This window comes from Polyodon spathula, chromosome 5, assembly GCF_017654505.1.
Source record: "Polyodon spathula isolate WHYD16114869_AA chromosome 5, ASM1765450v1, whole genome shotgun sequence".
NCBI classification, from domain to species: Eukaryota; Metazoa; Chordata; class Actinopteri; order Acipenseriformes; family Polyodontidae; genus Polyodon; species Polyodon spathula.
Window position 1 is genome coordinate 65,785,989 of NC_054538.1, and position 15,981 is coordinate 65,801,969.

The window sequence follows — 15,981 nt, forward strand, 5'->3', positions numbered from 1 at the left end:
TATAAAAGTCTATGGTAACTAATTTTAGACATTCTTATACTTGTAACCCGTAGAATGAGTGCGGTATCTGCCTGTTAACCAAACGTGAATGAATGTTTTAGTTTTTTCAGTGCTCAGAGTAATTTTGGGTTTAAAGGAATGAGTTGATTATCACATTAATGATGATTGTAGTGCTGAGAGATGTATGATAGGCGTTTGATTGTGTGGAGCTGCTGATGCATTAAATAGTGTCAACGAGGGTTTGAAAGATAGTGTATCATTCCATCCAACCAAAGAGAATTTATCATTACTGCGTGTTGTAACAAATTCTGATTCTTGGTTGGGTATTTTAATCTGATTTCTGGATCCACTGTTAGAAAGGTCAGATTTAGCATTTTGACTTTAATTCAGTGGTTTTTAACTGTGGCCCTCAAAGACTCCCTAACAGTTCCATTCTTCCAACATTAACACTTATACATGTATAAAACACACATTGAAAATCATCCTTCTTGCAATGCATTTAGTTTTTTTTACATATCTCTAAGCAGTCAGGATTTGACATCGCTGTTTCTGAAACTGAACACACATGCATTAGTAGCCACTGATTTTTCAATTCCCTTTCAAATCCATATGTTATTTCTCCAGATTATAATAAAAAATTATACTGTGTGTTTGTAAAGCATTTTACCTTGGCACAGCTGCCAGTGTTCTGTTTTCAAGGTCGTCAGAAGTCCTCAGAGGCTGTCTAAGTCCTGTTTTATTTGCACAGGAGAGCAATGCTTGTTTGAAGGACTGCTGGGGATACATGAGGACCATGTTTAAATTTCATAGCTAATATACATGTCAGGAGGTACCAGGGAAAAATGCTTTAGCCAATCATGTCGCAACCAAGTAAACCCTAAACCAAGCAAAACCTGAACACCAGGACAAAAAAATATACTGTGTAAATACATTATCAACAGTTTCGTTTTTGTAGATGCAGAAGACGACTGTATTGAAGTGGACAGAGATGGCGTTCCAATGGCAGGTTTAACTCCAACCCAGAACAACGAAGGACTAAACTACCTGATGTTTCAACCAGAAAACGCTGAATCTGAAGAGAGGAACGAGCAGAAGTCTCTGTGTTTTGTTTCAACACCAGATTCCCAAATGAAAGCTTGTAAGGAACCTAATGTAGAAACTTCTAATTGCTGTGATGAATTTGCAACCTCAGAGAACACAGTTCTAAACTATGCCTCCATTACTGTGCCAAGTGAAGGCGAGTCAGTATCATGCTGACCTAGTATTAAACAGGCCCATCTCCTTTAATAGTCTTTTACACAGCAGGACTCAGTCTAGAGACCGACTGACCATTTAAATTTGTTCTTTTCTATACATTTACCCATTTGACTGAAAAAGGTAAACAGTAAACTCTGATGTTGATTATGTACAATGCATTGCCTCAGCAAGATAGGTTTTGCTACTGGACTAGCTAATTGAAGGAACAACAAAATAATATTGCAAGTATATGGAAAGCTATAAAGCGGTATATAGTTCAATATGTTAACGTAACATTATTCAACAGGTTTCATTTGACTTTATGAAGCAAAATTAGATAATTCTATAGGTTGCTGCACAAGTTTTGGACATCACTGTGTAGCCTAATACTAAACTCCTGATAAGCAGTCATAAAATAGAAATTAAACTACCCCACAGCTTTAACTATATGCTATTATTAACAACTGTATGACAGTTGCTTCTCTCCTTCTGTGCCTGTATGTGTTACCATGGAAATAGAGCATTGAAAAAAAAAATCCTTGTGTGATACTACATTCCCTCAGATAACGTAAAGTGAGAAAAAAAGACAATATGAGACTCTTACAATTCCCAGGGAAAATCCAAGTTTTCACTAGTCGTGTATGGACATTTAAAAAAAGAATACTGTATAAGTTTTCACTGTTTGCACAGTTCCATATAAAACGTTTCTATAATGTTGTGGTTGAGAAGTGTAAGTACCACTGTGAAACTGATGGTGACAATAAATTATTATTAGTTGACTTAAATCCAAGAAAATATATTAAATAACCTTTTGCAGCCCATTTTTAAGCTTTTAATTGGCGATATATTCTTACTGTTTAATATAGTGTGTATGTTTATGTTCTATCAGAAGTGGATTATTGACCCTTACGTTAACATCACAAAAGACAAGATTGAGGTGATACAACCCCCACATTAAATTAATATAAAAATATACTGTTACCGGCTAGTGTAAACAGTTGGGCAGTAATATGAATACATTAACAGTAGCTGGTGTAATTTTTATCTTTATCCGTATAGCCCCCCGGTTTTTTTTTTTGGGGGGGGGGGGGGGGGAGGGGGGGGGGGGGGGGGGGGAGAGGAGGAGAAAAAAGCCAAAAACTTCATCATACTCAATACTGACTGGTAAAATTCATTTAAACAGACTTTAAAAAGTTAAAGCAAATCAGACCCTAGAATAAAATGAAAATGCTTTAAAAGTGACCACTGGGATAAATAAACACTTTATGCATGAAATACATGTCAACTGTATGTTTCTGCTCTTGGTTCCAAGTTAGCATTTATAGTGCCTATGTTGACTAATGTGAAAAATGCCAGGGCTGGTGGTGTGAAAATTGTCAGCCTTGTGGGACATGTGGACTGTCTGAATGTCATATAGAGCTGCTTCACAACTACTGAATTAGCATTATTAGCATTCCATTTCAGCTTGAGAGTAATGCTATGAGGGGAAGCTTGAATCGTTCCTCTTAACAGGCTAACACACTGGAAACCTAATATAATTCATTCACTTTGTTATATACTACTGATTGCAACTTGGCTATTGTACAGCAATACTGATCCATATTTTAAATGGCTAGATTACAGAAAATGACACATTTTGTGTGTGTCCCCGTCCCGTCCCCTTTCATTTTTCTGGTTACTGAGTATCCAGTTGTTAAGTCATTCCTTTTAAGAGGGGTCATTTTGAACTTTCCCAATCGTCATCGTCGTCATCTAAGACATTTTTTGGCACGTGATAACTAATTAATGATTTGATGGAAAGTAATACCCTTTGTACAGAAATGGCCAAATGTTTTGTATCACCTAGAATTTTAGGATTGAGAATATATATATAACCTTATATGTCAGATCTGATATAATATAAAATAGGAGTCTACACCCCATTGAACTTTTTTCACATTTTGTTGTGTCAGTGCCTCAGAGTTTCAGGCATTTAAATAAGGATTTTTTCCCACTTATCTACACACCATACTCCACAAGGAGAAAAAAGTTTTTATTGAGAAAAAAATTATATATTAAAAATACAAAACTGAAAGATCATAATTGGATAAGTCTCCACTCCCCTGAGTTATTATTTGGTGGAAGCACCTTTGGCAGCAATTACAGCTGTGAGTCTGTTGGGATAGGTCTCTACCAACTTTGCACACCTAGATTTAGCAATATTTGACCATTCTTCTTTTCAAAACTGTTCAAGCTCTTTCAAATTCCTTGGGGAGCGCTGATAGACAGCAATCTTCAAGTCATGCCACAAATTTTCGATTGGATTTAGGTCTGGGCTCTGACTGGGCCACTCAAGGACATTTACCTTTTTGTTCCTTAGCCACTCCAGTGTAGCTTTGGCTGTGTGCTTTGGGTCTTTGTCATGCTGAAAGGAGAACTTCCGTCCCAGTTTCATCTTTCTTGCAGAGGGCAGCAGGTTTTCCTCAAGGACTTCTCTGTACTTTGCTCTATTCATTTTCCCTTCTATCCTGACAAGTGCCCCAGACCCTGCCGATGAGAAACATCTCCATAACATGATGCTGCCACCACCATGCTTCACAGTAGGTTGCACCAAACATAACACTTTGCATTTAGGCCAAAAAGTTCAATTTTAGTTTCGTCAAACCACTAAATTTTTTGCCACATGGCTACAGAATCTCCTGAGTGTTTTTTTGCATACTTCAACGGGATTCAAGATGGGCTTTGTTGAGTAATGGCTTCCTTCTTGTCATACTACCATGCGGGCCAGATTTGTAGAGTGCTTGGGATAGTGTTTTCACATGCACACTTTGACCAGTCTTGGCCATAAAAACCTGTAGTTCTTGCAAAGTTGCCATTGGCCTCTTGGTAGCATCTCTGATCAGTCTCCTTCTTTCTTGGTCATCCACTTTGGAGGGACGGTCTGATCTAGGCAGGGTCTTGGTGGTGCCATTTCATGGTTGAATCTTTGCTATGAAATGCACTACCCAGCAGAGGGAACCTACAGAAACTGCTGAATTTATCCTGAAATCATGTGACACTACAATTTAACACAGGTGGAGGCCACTTAACTTGGTGTGTGATTTTGAAGGCAATTGGTTATACCTGAGCTAATTTAGGATTGCTATAACTAGGGGGGTGGACACTTATCCAACCAAGCTATTTCAGTTTTTATTTTTAATTAATTTTCTACAAATTTCTACAATATTTCTTTCACTTGGAAGTTGTGGGGTAGGATGTGTAGATAAATGAAAACTGTTTTATTGCATTTTAATTCCAGGCTATAAGGCAACAAAAGGTGAACATTTTGAAAGGGTGTGTAGACTTTCTAGAGGCACTGTAGTTCAGTATGTTAACGTAACATTATTCGGCAGGTTTCATTCGACTTTATGAAGCAAAAATGGTTAATTCTATAGGGTGATCCAAACCTTTGGTAATATAGCTGTAGGTGTATAGAATTACTCAATGCATCAATTTCACATTTGGCAGCATAGTCATTTACGGTCAGTAGGGGGTGCTGAAGAATTGACCAATGACTGCTTGTATGCAATAGTTGTTGAGTTTAAGAACAATTTCCAACGTTTGAGCGCTTTCATACACTAGAATGCGTGCCAATCCCTCTATAGAAATATATGATTATGGTTTCATGAATCCCAAACCCTAGTTTATTTGGTAAAAAAAAACAACACGTGTTAAAGATTTCTAAACAGGGTGCATAAGCGCTTGTGGTATTCATATTGGAATGTTGCTTTAGCGTAACTAAAAGTGATTTCAATCAAAGTGCACAAGACACGTTTTTCAGGATGGGCCACAACTATTGTAAATGGTTTATACATGCACCTGAGGGGTAAAGCCATAAAAGTCAGTAATACTCCAAGATGTAAGTGAATTTGGGAATTTTGATGCAAGTCACTCCGGAAAGAGTCTGATACTATTGCTGACAGTTTGTCTCTTAAAATAAAATATTTCAGATTGTGTTTATGGTTGTGGGCAGAAAATGCCTTACCATTATTTGGACACCTACAAAACTGGTGCTAGTCTTTAAAATCAATGTATACTCTACTTGACCTTCTTTACCAAACAGCTAACATAACATGCAGTTGTCTCTTGACTGCCTTGTGACTGTTTCATATTCATAGGGATAATCCTTTATTCAGAAAATAAGATATTTGAGTGCTATCAAATGATATATATTACTAGTAATACAAATACTACTGTATTGTTGCTGTAGTCTGTATCAGTTGTCAGAAATTAATTTAACTAATAAAGGTCCCTGCTATGGTTATTTGCCCAGTGACTGGTTGTAAAATTACAGTAGCACTTCATGCTTCTCTAGTTGGAGAGTGTAAGACCTCATTCACACTTGTAATTTGAGGTGGCACAGGGCTGCCTCAGGGTCGCCTTTTCTCATATGTGAACGCTCCATTAGGGTTAAAGGGTGATTTATTCATCTTCAAAATATATATAAAATGTCCTTTGCCACTCAACAGTAATATGTTTTACACTTCAGCTTCAGCTGATGAAATACATGCCAAAATCAAACAACTGAAAATGAAATAGCTTTCATTAGGTTTAAGCCAGTAAAAACTGTTATTCTTCAAATTGACACATAGCAAAGTAGAAAAAAAAAGAAAAAACAAATTAAATCCTGTTAAGAAATCTCCCAATATTTTGGAGATAACTGGAGATGAAAATCATGCAATTATAATGGTCCAATATTTGAAATCTGCACCTATTGTTTTTTTTTTCTTTAACTCACAAATATAATTGTAAATACATTGCCAAGGACATGTGTGGGCAATATAACACTTGTCAAGGTCCCTGTCTTATTTCTAACTGATAGAAGTGCTCCGCAGGTGAGAGAACAATGAAGGTTTCTAAGATGATTCACAGCAGCAGATGCATCCCTGGAAGAGGATGATGAACACCGGCAATACATTTTAATACAAAGGCTCAAAATAATATTATAATGTAGAATGGGACAGTAACGAATTTCAAAAATAAAAAAATAGCAAAAAAATCTGAAATGTATCAACTGTTCATAATAGAGATTTTGATAATTAACCTAAATATTATGGGAGTTTAACTGAGGATCTCGCCTCATTTACTGCAGCTCTACAGTTAGAACATTAGCACATAAGTATATTACTTATTTACTTCATTTGAAGTTAATAATATATTATATACTTGTTCACATGTAATTACATTTGATTTAAAGACGTATTATAAAGTATTAGTGTATTGTTGCACAAGTGGTATATATTGAGATTTTCAAAGAGGAAAATAACCCGAAAAAGGATAATTGTGTAACCCATAGACCTAATTTAAATCTATTTGAACTGTTACCTAAACAAGACATTAAAAATAAAATAAATAATTGGCAAAGGAACCACAGCAGTTTTAGTAAGGTTTACATTAATCTAGTATCCAAACAGTAGATACATTAAAATAGATCACTACTAGAATCCTCTGTTCAGGTCAATCACTGATACTTTTAGAAATGTATTTGTCACATACAGTAAAAGAATTTGACAGAACAAACCCATTTTGCTTTCAGAACTCCTTAGTGTTTATCACACTTTATATTAAAAAAATCGTTCACTGAATGAGAGTTGGTTGCATTCTCAATTCTGTAACTGCAGTGAAGGGCACACATAGTGACAACTGCTTGCTGTTCTCTGAGTCGCTTTCCTTTTTAGGTTATAAGGGTCTCTGTGTGTTTAGGATAATGTGATTGACAGCTCCACTCTAGCTCCAATTAGCACCCTATAATTTGTTAGCTCTGCTTTCAGATTATGCGTTAACTTCACAAATATTCCAGCCACTATCAAGTGTCGCTCTCACTGATCCAGTCTGTGGAGCTGCAGTTCCACCGTCAAAACCCAGAGGGAGCTCTGTGCCACATCTCTGGAGTGTCACATAATAATTTACATGCAAAATTAAAACAAACATAAACCAAGCTGGTTTTCCCATATCTATGTTATGCCCCAAAATATGTTTTATTCAACGTTATTTATTTCCAGTGTTACTGCAGATAGTTTTATGACCTTCAATACTTTTTTTTGTTTGTTTGTTTAATGGAGGGTACATTATTGATCCCAAAATAATTGTCTTACTAAACTTTCTTTAAAATACCAACTGTTTTATAATGTATATCCACCCCCACTTCTTTCTGTTCTTTCCAATTGTTTTCACTTGTCCTTAATCTAGTTTATAGTATTTTTAATTGCCATTAATCAACAACTGCCATACATTCCAGCATAACATTAAAAACATACAATGGCAGAAAAGACATGTTCTCTACGTGGTATATTTTGTTGTTTTAGGTTGTGTTGTGACTGCTGGGGTAACTATACAGAGGGCTCACTAGTATATTACTTTGTTTTCAGTCCATGAAAAAGTCAAACCATGAGCTGCTCAATATTCTACATAGAATAGTGCAAGCATATAGAATGTTGGATATTTAAGACATTTTATTGGGAAGAAAAAAACAAAAACATTTAAAATCTCCATTACTGTTCAATAAATTTATTAATATTAATTTATTGAACTCATATTTTTCTCGTTATATTACATCACACCACTGAAATGTTAAAACCTAACATTAAAATCTAATTACAGTGGGTCCAAATTCATTATACGGTAACATTATTATCAGAAAGCATAAATCAAATCATTTAAGTTTCTTGCTAATTCTATAAAACAAATACTGTTTTTTGCCCTTCTGAGGCAAAACAAAATAATTTTTGTTGTTTTATCTTTTATGGGGGCAGGGTGAAATAAAATTTGCAGGTGAAAACCTCTGTAGACAATTAAATAGTTATAATCAATATTATGGCTGAGATTATAAATACAATAACATTGTAGTTCACACCATCTGAAATAATTAGCCACTGGTTCATATCCACAAATTAGTAAGGTCTGCTCAAGGCCCTTCAATTTTAAAACACATTGTGATCAATCTGGCAATACATATAAGATTGGAAAGCTGTGAGCACTGTACAAAGGAATGGAATAAAAAAATCTTGTAGGTACATTTTGTCCTTTAAAAGTGAACAGTAACCTACTTCTTTATTATAACATGGAACCACATACAGCTTCAGCCAGCATTGTTAAACCATTATGCAGATTTGTGGTGTCAGGGTTATTCCAATTGATAACTGACTATTGCATTTTCTGAACCTTAAAACTCACGTTTACAACTGACTATAGAAGGCACAATAGTTCTGTCTTTTTTGTTATACTCAAAATACACAAAAACTAACAGTTTTAAATAGCTGAACTATATCAAATTTGTTTCTGTTGACATCCACAACGTGCTTTAAAGGAAAAAAAAAACATTTACACCATCTTTGTATTATGAAAATAAATACTTTAATGGGAATATATTAATGTATTCACATGTAAAGGTCTATCTTATGTTTAGCTTTTGACATCTTGCATCAACAATAACTTGAACACTGTAGACCTTTGTAATAAAGATCTTTAATGTAACTCTCTTACATTTACACATGCATATTCTTTCAATCTTTAAAAATACTGGCAACTAAAGTACAGAAAGACAGTGACGCACACAGTAAGTTCTGAGCCACTGAGATCATGTGTTGTCAATATGCTTTTTGCTGCTGTTTTGTCCAGTTGTTCCCTATGAAGGTTGTTTAATTTTCTATTGGGAGAGGGTCCAGATTTCATAAAATGTTCCTTGTAAGAAGTCCAAAGCACTTGTTTGGTCAGACTCAGAGAGGGACCCCCTTGATTATCTGTTAAGTTTGAACAGTTGCTCCTGACAGCTGCAATGGAGCAATATTAAGTCAGGTGGCTTCAAATAGCCACTAACCAGTTCAAATCAAAATGATATGTCAGTCTGTTTCTGATGTCAGATATTCATTCTAAATTGCAGAATGGTTTCATGAATGGTGAAGTTTGTGTTGAAGCAAAACCCTTGCCAGAATTGACCATATTCAAAAACAAAATGTTTTTATGGTTCATAGGAAATCTGTGCTTTCAGACGTTTCCTGTTGAAAGTCAAAACCTTCATTTAAATACAAAAAAATAAGTCACTGTACATTCAAACACTCTTCTCGAGTTCTCTAGAAATACATTTTGAGTCCTGTTGTTTCCACTTTGTCTTTACTCCACTCAAGAAAATCAGATGGTTGATCACTTTGATTGATCAATTTGATCTTCTTTTTTTTCTCAAGTGTATCAGCTCAGGAGAGGTCCACCGCAAAGGGAATAACGTCGCGCTGAAACCAAGATTAGAAAGAAATTGTCTTTAAATTTCACAATTTCTACAAGGCAGATTTACAGGACAGCCAAGGCAGGTTGATTCGGGGTTGCTTTAAAACCAGTATAGGTCCTTGCTTTTATCCTGAGGCTGCAGACCTAAGAAGGGAAAATAAGAAAAAAGGGCAAGAAAAGAAGATTAGTGACAGGGGGGAAAATAGCTGAATTCTAGAAGAATCCCAAAGCTCTGGAATATGAAAGTAGAAACCACCCAAAGTGAAGCACACAGGTGAAGAATAAGGTAGAAATCTGGCACAAACAATTGCAATACCATAATTTGAACTGCATGCAATTTTAAAAGCGTTAATCATAAAATACAAGTTGGATTAACTGATCAACCAGATCTATGAAAAAATATATATTTCCACTTGTGATTTTTTTTTTTTTAAATGTGTTAAATTTTTATAATTACCTCTTGTAGCAGAATTTTATTTTAAGCAACTTACACTTACCACATTCTTTTCCAAAAGTGCCCCACAAAATGCATGAAGTACAATGGGCTGGGTTTTTCAGTTTACACGACTTATTTAAAAAGGAATACAAACCTGTTAATTCTTCAGTTCTACAATTAAGCAGTTTGGAATGGTTAGTTACTTTGTTATTACTATTTATGTAATGTTACAGTGGAGAAACAGCTTACCATATCACTCCCTACACTGTAAAACCAAGAATTAAAATAAATCTTATGCCATAGATATATTTGTGTTTATTTTAATAATTCCAGATATACAAATAAACACCAAAATAAACATGTATGCTAAAATGTATTTCAAATGCATAAGATGTATGTTTTAAACACTTGGTTTACAGTGTAAAAGGGCCTTCACTCAGTATAATCTTCATGACAGTCAACAAATTTGAAATGAGATTCTAATGAATTATTGTGCCGCTGTTATGGAACCGGTGTGTGATCGCATGACTCTTTCTCGATTTACCTGCATCCACATTTAGACTCAGGCTCTGACCCATGTCTGCCCCTGGTCCGGAGAAGGCCCCTGGGGTCGTCCACGCAGAGGTGGCTGCTTCATTTTTCCCAATGTCACACTGTGGGGTAACAGGTGTGGGGACAGTGGCAGGGGTCAACCGATGTGGACGTACTGAGGGCACTAACAAAGAGCTGTAGCGGGGGTCAAAGTGCGTTCCGTAGACGTCATGCATGCTGGCTCGTGGGTAGGCAGAGCTCTGCGTGCTGATTGCCCCGCTGAGGGAATACGGGTGATGATGGTGGTGTGCGTGATGCCACGGCTCAGTGGGGGCTTGGTGCAGGTGGCTGTGTAAAGAAGCAGTGGAGTAAGGGTCTGTGGGGAATGGGATTTCTGTGTGAGGGGCACCCAGGGAGCTGCTGCTTAAGGTGGCTGTCACTGAAGGCTGGTAGGTGCTGTTCCAGAACGATGGAGGGAAACTTCTCTGACTCATTGGGAATGATCCATCTGGAACAGAAATAGATAAGGTATATAAGCAACCCCAGCTTTAGTTTTCTTTATCAAAACTGTTGAAGTAAAACACTGCATCCAAATTCAGTTTAGCTTGGAAAAAGCAGAGGTGGAGAAATATTTATTTTAATTTGAGTAACACATAATTGATGAAGAATGTAATTATGTCAAAATAAATAGTGTTAGACATTCAGTCAGTTTACAGAAAACAATAACTATGTTTCTAAAACGCTTTTTCAATGCCAAAATAATAATAATAATAATAATAATAATAATAATAATAATAATAATAATAATAAATGGCCATTATTTCACATTGCTTAGCTTCCTTATGTTAGGAATTTTCCATAACTCACCACAACTATGCTATTGCAACAACAACAGAGCAACTATTCTGTAATATAGTGCCCCGTTTCTCACTGTGCTTCAATGATAAGAAATGACTTACTTAGTAAGGTAAAAAAAAAAAAAAAAAAACTATATATACATTCTAGTGAATAACATTGCATGTTCATATTTTTATATTTTTGTATGTGTCATAAATTAACAGTCTAGTATCTGATCAAAATTTAGCATTTTAAATCCAATCAAAAAAAGTGAACAAAAATCTTTGATGGCTGATTTTAATTTTTTTTTTTTTTTGTAAAAAGCACACATTATATGTTTGAAATAAGAATGCATTCCTGTTTCACTGTATTACTGTACTTTAAAAACCCTATACTGAAATCTAATTTCCATAGTTACCCTAATGTACCCATACATTCATCAATGCAACATATATTTATTTATGTATTTATTTAAAACACTATCATCATGTTGTCTTAAGCTGAGGTCTATACAGAAGACACATTATGAATCATGATAGCCAATTGTAACTGCTGTTATAAACACCCATCAAATAAGCAAAGCAGATAAAGTTTCTCTTGAATGTTCAGCTTCATTTTTGATCATGATTTGCATCCCACAAGAAATACACCCAGACTTGCAGATAGTATTTGTGAAGGAAAGTGTCTATAATGTTTTCAATTGAAAAATGTTGCTTAAATCAGTTAATTCCTTTTGCTTTTTGTATTTTTAAGTGACTACTTTGGGGAACATTGCCAAATAACTAACAACTACAACTGACACAGATATCAAGTAGGTCACACCAATGTCCATTTCTGAAACCCTGGCACACACAAGGGCACTGGAACTAGGGGTGCTGGGGCTGTGCATGGCTCCCATCATATACAGGGGTTACAGTTTTGTTCAATGGCTTTCAGCACACCCACTTTAAAAATAGTTCCAGTGCCACTGGGCACACATCATTCACATTACAAAGTGATCTGTACATCAACAATAGAATTAAATGAAATGTTAATTAAATATTATTTATATATGATATATATATATATATGATCATATATATCATATATATATATATATATATATATATAAAAAAAGAAGCAAATTTCTTCCGTTTACACACCGTTGTGGTCTGTTAGGAATTTAATTCTTATCTATCGTTTCACAAAAAGGAGTTACCACACATTAAAGTTAATATTACAGGGGGAAAGACTCTTCCCCTTACTTCTAAATGATGAATTGGAAAAAGTGAAATAATTTCACTGTAATCTATTTTGATGTGTTCGCTACTACTAGTACTACTACTAACAGTAACAATAATATAACTTCCATATATCCATGTTTGTTTGATGAATTTAGCCATGCATATTTCAAGTGAGTGCTCTTGTCCAGAAACAAAACATTGAATTAAGAACTTTGAATAAGCATAAGAACTGAAAACTTTCCCCAGTACCAAATAGTTATGTTGTGTGTGTTCGATTTAAAGCCAAACGTTTAGCACTTAACTTGAATTGAGAAACAGACTATACATTAATTTGAAGCTTCCTTTATTGTTGTTCTATATTGACTACTTGATGGGCAGAAGAAATGCAAGTGTTACCAAAATAAACTGTACCGTGTATTTTATATATATATATATATATATATATATATATATATATATATATATATATATATATATATATATATATATATATACACACACATACTGGAAAATATTTACAATCGGTTACTTTGATTTATGTTTAATTATTAAACGGATCATGTACAGTGCACATATTTTAAAATGCCCAAACTTTAATCATTACAATGTGCAGACTGTCATATTAATAAAACAAACAAACGGTTGAATGTTCTACGAAACTTATTTGCGTAACGCTTTTTTCAAAAATATTCTTAGACATGCTCACCTCTCCAGGAGGACGTGCTTCTTACTGACTTGCTAGCGGCCGTGCTGGGCGCGTAACTGCTGGGCTGGCATAAAGCCCTGCTAAAGTGTTCATCTACGACAGAGCTGATGTCCCCTTGAAAATAGGTGAAAAGGACGCATCTTGAGTTGATGTACTCGGCTTCGGGAGGGCACTCTTTCTCGCGGCCGCAATCCTCTTCTTTTATAGTGGGAGCAGAATGGCTGGAAAACGAACTCGGGCCGCTGCTAATTTCTTGAGCTTCTTGCATTTTTGAATAGAAGGCTAGCTTCTGTAACAAAGATGACAATCAAGGAATAAAAAGACAACTAGAGAATGAATCAAAATTAACATCCCAGTTCAGCTGTTGCACAGTTAAGACGATTTTAAGCTGTGTTCATTTTCTCTGGAAACCAAAGTCCAATTTTTATTTTGACTAATGATGTAAATTGACTTACTGCGATGTGACTTTTAATGCCATGCTTTCTTAATCTCAGTTTAGTGAGGGAGAGGGAGCGCTAACCAATAACACGATGGAATTCCATGCGGGCATTCGTTTCCTTCTCAGATCAATGTTACAGTTAGCGCAATTAAAACACTCACCCTCACAAACTATACGTGTAAAATAACCCGTTACATAGCACTGTTAAACTGTCTACGAGGATCTATCGTACATCTTAGAAACATCAATGCAAAGAAAACCCTGTCCAATTCAGAGAATTACAAATTCAATACGTCCCTAATCATCATCAACAAAAGACAATGTTGAGCCTATAGCCTATATCCCTAAATCAAACACTAGCTAGTAAAATAGAGCATATGTGTTCTATAATATACTAAGGCATTTTTTGCGTCTTTACTTTATTATTTAAATTTGCCTCCCGTCCTAAATATAGCCTGCTTTTTATATAGGGTAGGAATTCCTAGCTCGAACCATGGCTCATTTTAAGAAGTCACACTATTTAAAATATGAAGACCTTCTAGCTGTTCAAACGAAGATCCAGTTTTGGATATTGACCGTGAGGTTTAAAGAAAGTGGCAAAAGTTCTCCGACAGAAGGAAAGGGAAACTAAATAAGTCCTTTCAAGTACAGAATAAGCTACTAAACATTTCATAATTCACAATTGCAATCTTTATTTTATAATACAACCTTTCTTTTAAAACTGTAGAATACGCAAACCATACGGTGCTGCAGAAATGCTTGCCATTGAATTTATATTTTATCGGTGTGGTTTTTTTTTTTTTTTTTTTTATCTAAATGTTTAATAATTAAATATATGCAACAGATTGTAATCATATTTTAGTATTCATGTTTTACACTGAAATGTTTTTTTTTTATAACACTTATGTTATACGTGCATCTAAAGTACATTGTCAAAAACATTAAAGTGTGTTTAAAACTATTACATAAGATTTATTTAATTCTTAAACTTTTTTTTTTTTTAAACTGTATGCCTATAAATATATACAGATAGTACAATTATATCAGTGTGGTCTAGTCGAAACTGTGCGTAACGGTTCAAGTTCCAAATATTCCTGTAACAAACGTCAATACAACATATAAAATATGTAATAATAATAATAATAATAATAATAATAATAATAATAATAATAATAATAATAATAATAAAAACTTGCACATGAATAGATTTTGGTTTGGTGTGAATGTATTTTTATTTATGTATTTATTTATTATATAATAAAGCTCCACTGCATTCGCATTTTTGTTTGGCTCACTGGTTACAGATTGACACCTGTCTTTGTTTCTACATAGCCTACTCTTACACACACACACACATACTATTCAGAATTGAATCATGCCAGTTCACAGAAGTGTATTATAACAAAGTAATCTGCTTAATTTATACCGCATCTTTTAACACAGATTGATGCCTGTGTTAATATGTACTTTGTTTATGTTGATTCAGTTACTAAGTTAATAAGTACGTCTCAAATACCGGCTTCGCCATTTAAAATTAATTGATTTACAGCTACATAGCGGTGTAGGTTGAAGCTACAGGTGACGATGCTAACAAAAGCCTTTTTTGGACCAAACTGTCAACAACAATCAGCGTGATATTGAACAAATAATTAACAAAATCCAAGTGTATGTTTTACCGCAGATTATTAACATGACACAGTTTAGCTGTCACACTCTTAATGACCGTAGCCGTACAGTCTCTGCGCAACGTACCTGGTGGTGATACGGGCTGTATGCTGCTGCAAAATACGGCTGCGGAGGACCATAAACCTGATACATAACATCCAAGCAACTCATGACTGACTTTTATGGACTATCATTCAACAAAGTAAAGTGATGCTTCATTGGAGATGGTAGACCCTTAATTCCCTGAAAATGCTGTGAGAAAAAAAAAAAAAAAAAAAAGTTGAAAAGTGTAGTTGATTCTTCTCCGAAATGCTCCCTATATAGCGAGCTCAGCTTTCTGCCCCGAGTCGGTCTCAGTGCAACAGGAGGTATACAGCAAACTAAACTGAAGACATTTTCCACTCACGCAAAGCGTATTGACGTCTCTGAGTTGGGTTTAACACCAGCCAATCTGAGGGCATGCTTCTTTATGCTAGGGATAGCACGAGCAGCTTCGTTGACAGCGCTGTATGTTGAAAGGTACTGATTTGGGTGTGTTAGGTCATTGTTATTGTTTGTTTACTGTAGGTATTAGAATAATTTAACCTGTTTAACAACAGGGATCTATCATCATTTTGAAAAGTCAACCAGTTTAGATCCGGAAACATGATGCCGGTTTTGTAAACTATAG

The 15,981-nt window shown here is 35.1% G+C and overlaps 2 protein-coding genes across 5 annotated transcripts in view; one reads left to right on the plus strand and one right to left on the minus strand.

Annotated features, from left to right (window-relative positions):
• LOC121316436 (proto-oncogene tyrosine-protein kinase ROS-like) overlaps positions 1 to 2,262 on the plus strand; it is a 57,815-nt gene extending 55,553 nt beyond the window's left edge. Inside the window, exon 36 of the mRNA XM_041251506.1 lies at positions 956 to 2,262. Within this exon, the coding sequence (XP_041107440.1) occupies positions 956 to 1,257 (302 nt within the window). The 3' untranslated portion in view covers positions 1,258 to 2,262. The remainder of the gene's footprint in view (positions 1 to 955) is intronic.
• A 5,513-nt stretch (positions 2,263 to 7,775) lies between these two features.
• On the minus strand, positions 7,776 to 15,664 carry LOC121316178 (transcription cofactor vestigial-like protein 2). Of its 4 annotated transcripts, none has more exons than XM_041251049.1 (4): positions 15,399 to 15,664; positions 13,208 to 13,493; positions 10,455 to 10,949; positions 7,776 to 9,479 (listed from the first exon to the last, which is right to left on the minus strand). In XM_041251049.1, exons 1-4 carry the CDS (start codon positions 15,480 to 15,482, stop codon positions 9,439 to 9,441), a joined length of 906 nt encoding a protein of 301 aa, XP_041106983.1. In that variant the 5' UTR covers positions 15,483 to 15,664; the 3' UTR covers positions 7,776 to 9,438. The 4 variants fall into 4 exon arrangements, with proteins under 4 accessions (XP_041106983.1, XP_041106982.1, XP_041106980.1 ...); XM_041251048.1 differs by having other exon boundaries at positions 7,776 to 9,618; positions 15,399 to 15,663; XM_041251046.1 differs by having other exon boundaries at positions 7,776 to 9,618; positions 13,208 to 13,496; positions 15,399 to 15,662.
• Positions 15,665 to 15,981: the final 317 nt, after the last annotated feature.

Bases quoted from the DNA above. Each gene is read 5' to 3' on its own strand.
- LOC121316178 (XM_041251046.1), bottom strand. From the start codon at position 15,482: ATGAGTTGCTTGGATGTTATGTATCAGGTTTATGGTCCTCCGCAGCCG. The intron at 13,497-15,398 runs GTACGTTGCGCA...TCTTTGTTACAG, and splicing joins ACAGCCCGTATCACCACCAG to AAGCTAGCCTTCTATTCAAA. The intron at 9,619-10,454 runs GTAAATCGAGAA...TTCCCTTCTTAG, and splicing joins GAGTCTAAATGTGGATGCAG to GTCTGCAGCCTCAGGATAAA.